We start from the raw sequence: 3,139 nt of genomic DNA, 5'->3' as shown, positions 1-3,139 counted from the left end.
TTCACCCTGGCCAGGGAGGGGCTGCTCTCTGCATAATATTCAGGAAGTTGTCAGATAGGCTTGCAGGGCAGGTTGCCTGAGTGTGTTGCCATGGCGCGGCGCCATAGAAACGGAGTCTCTGTTCTGTTCTGTTCTGTTCCGTCCACGAGGCTTTTTACCTGCTTGACACCGGAGCGCTGCCTGCGCTAGCGCTCGCTGACGTCACACCACCATACCTTGACCTACAATCGCCACACTGCAAAAAATGAGGTCTTAGCAAGCTTATTTTTCTAGTTTCAAGTTAAGAAAAAAAAACAATCAAACTTAATTTGAGTTAAAAAAAAAAAAAAAAAAACTAAAATCATCAAATGACTATGACTATGACAAATGACTATGACATCAAATCATCTAATGACTAATAGGCCTACTTTTAAACTAGAATTTAGAACTAGGCTAATTAGACTATTTATAGGCTAGGCCTACTATACCTATTGTTTAGACATTTTAGACAATATATTTTTACTTGACTAGATACTTTTACTCGAAACTAGAAAAATAAGCTTGCTAATGTTTCATTGTTTGCAGTGCACGGCTCTGGCGGAGCTACAGGTAGGCTAATAAGTGCCGCGAGCCATCAGCCTTCAGCTGGAGCTCCACACCGGTGGTGTTGGAAAGTAACCGGTCGCTTCCTGGTCAAAGTCTCCTGTCTCTCTCTGACCCACAATCCAGACGTCCACTGATAAACAGCAACCAGCCCTGTCCTTCCACGAGCCCACCAGACAGATTATAGTAGGTCTATCTCTCTCCAGCTGACACTGTCGTGCCGAAAAGCGAGTGCCTGCCAGAATCTGAGTGCCCTCATTGAAACCAATGAAATTTTTTGAGAGACAATTATACACATTTTAGCAGAATGAATTACATAATTTATGAACTAAAAATATGCTTATGAAACATTACTCGTCCTCCACTTAATATGAGCTATTTGAATGAAACTGTAACATTTGTTATGACAATTCTTCGATTCTTTTATGGAAATAATACCGAAATTGTAACCAGTTCTTTGTAATACTTCCAGAAGGAATGCAGATGCTTTATTGATAGGCTTTCCATCTTAAATTGTGTCAGATTTATCTGCAAAAATGGGTAAAAAATATCTGAAAAATTGGTCATTGGTTTCAATGAGGGCACTCAGATTCTGGCAGGCACTCGCTTTTCGGCACGACAACACCAGCGGGTGACGAGCAGTAGCATAAAACAAACACTTGCCGATGATGATATAACTACAGCATAGCTCAAAACAAACAACGATATGACTAGGCCTGTATCATATAAAGATATCAGACAAACAAAGAAGGTCTGACGTGTTCCCAAGCTGGCACATTAGGTCCTACTGCCCCTGCGCTGGCTTCAGTAGACCTATTGGTGAATAATGAACTACTACAGTGGGACAGTGACAGCACCAAACTGCCTATGAACCCGGGCGGTCGGTTTCGATGAAGGCTATTGTTGTTGATGTTGACAGACAAACAAGTCTGACCGCCACACAATGCGCGTTCATGTCCTTGTTCAGTCCGTATCACAATATGCACATTGTCAACACACACTACAATTAGGCCGCCTACACCTATAGATCAAACACACCTACAGCCAATAGATGTGCACACCTTGACAGTTAATAGCCTACGTAGCTGACCTATAATGCCAGAATAGCATTTAGATCTGGAAAAGAGAGACAAGAGAGCTACACGTGCCGTGCTTAGGCTACATAACGTGCAGAATCAAACACTTATAGGCTATTTACCTTAAGAAGTAGGCTATGTGATTCGGATGTGCCTATAATGTTTCTACACAATACAAAATGCAGTAGTAACTCTCAACACTTTGAGAGTAAATATAACACCTTCTGGAGTGTATTTGGTGCCAGAGTACTCTCTATGTGTTGAGGTTATACTGCATTTTGACTGTCTACTTTTTACGCATGCATCCATTGGCAGTAAGTGTGTGTGTGTGCTGTATGATTCCGGCAGAACAGGGCTTTATTAGGCCCCTCCACAGCTCTCCTCATCCAAACCAAACCTCCTCCTCTCTGCTCCACTCTCTTCCCCTGCTGGGTAACTGCTCGGCGACTTGGACTCAAACGGGACATTTTCCCCAAATATCCCAACGCGCTCCATATTTTTTGCTCGCTTGCAACAGACTGCAGCAGCGGACGCGGTGTAACCAAACCAACCCAACCAGCAACAAAGTAAAACAACTCCACACATCATCACTAGGTTACTTACCATTTTCAGACCGTAGTAAACAAGCGGTTCCTTAGAGAAAGTGAGATTCGATGTGAAAGGCGGACAGGTGGGAATTTTCTTTGACTTGGTCCTTTTTCTCGATCAGTTGAACGAGCGGACGGAAAACGGAGTGCGTAAAGTCTCGCGTACAGTAGTTATCCAGATGAAGTTCCGTTCCTTTCGTATGGTTATCCCGGGTGATATTCCGGTAGATATGCCTTTCGTATGGCTATCCCGGGTGATATTCCGGTAGATATGCCTTTCGTATGTCCTCAGGACGCGTCTTCACCGCTGCCCATTTTATGCGGATCCGCGTCCGAGCTTCAGTCTCGAGGCGCAGTGGCACGGGCTGCCGTTGTGTGTGCTCCTGTTGTGTCCCCGCGCGAGTGGAAAGTTAAACTTCGAGGCTGCGGGCTGACGTGACGACGGAATGGTCTGGTCTGGTCGGCGGGACTCGGCTCGGGCGCGAGACTAGAGTTCCATAAATGGCGAATTCGCCTTTTGCCTCCAGCCAATGGGCGCGCGCCGTGGCCGCGTCATCCCGGAGGGAATCCCAGCAAAGCAGACCGTTCGGGGCTCGCTCTGGAGTCTGCCGTTATGTTATGCTGTTCTGTATCTCCCGGACCCCCGGCACTGCCCAGACGCCAGAATCCGAGATGTAAACTCAGATACGGAAAAGGAAGACTATGACATCATCCCAGTAATTAAGGGAAACTTATTTTCGCCGGAGTGATGCTTGCTTGGCATGCAAACAGGTTTGGCAGAGAGGAAAGTCGAGTAGAGAGAAAGAAACCATCTCGATGTAGTTACATGTTAGTGTAAGGAGTAAAAATGGTTCGCTGTAGCCACGTTTTGGCAACATACAATACAGGGGCGAT

The 3,139-nt window shown here is 45.6% G+C and overlaps 1 protein-coding gene across 1 annotated transcript in view; it reads right to left on the bottom strand.

Annotated features, from left to right (window-relative positions):
• Positions 1-2,866, bottom strand: part of myo1ea (myosin IEa) — a 138,739-nt gene extending 135,873 nt beyond the window's left edge. Inside the window, exon 1 of the mRNA XM_063189731.1 lies at positions 2,262-2,866. Coding sequence (XP_063045801.1) covers positions 2,262-2,264 — 3 coding nt within the window. The 5' untranslated portion in view covers positions 2,265-2,866. The remainder of the gene's footprint in view (positions 1-2,261) is intronic.
• Positions 2,867-3,139: the final 273 nt, after the last annotated feature.

This window comes from Engraulis encrasicolus, chromosome 23 (genome assembly GCF_034702125.1).
Source record: "Engraulis encrasicolus isolate BLACKSEA-1 chromosome 23, IST_EnEncr_1.0, whole genome shotgun sequence".
NCBI lineage: Eukaryota > Metazoa > Chordata > Actinopteri > Clupeiformes > Engraulidae > Engraulis > Engraulis encrasicolus.
The sequence above is the reverse complement of the archived record's forward strand: the minus strand, read 5'-3'. Positions and strand labels throughout refer to the sequence as shown.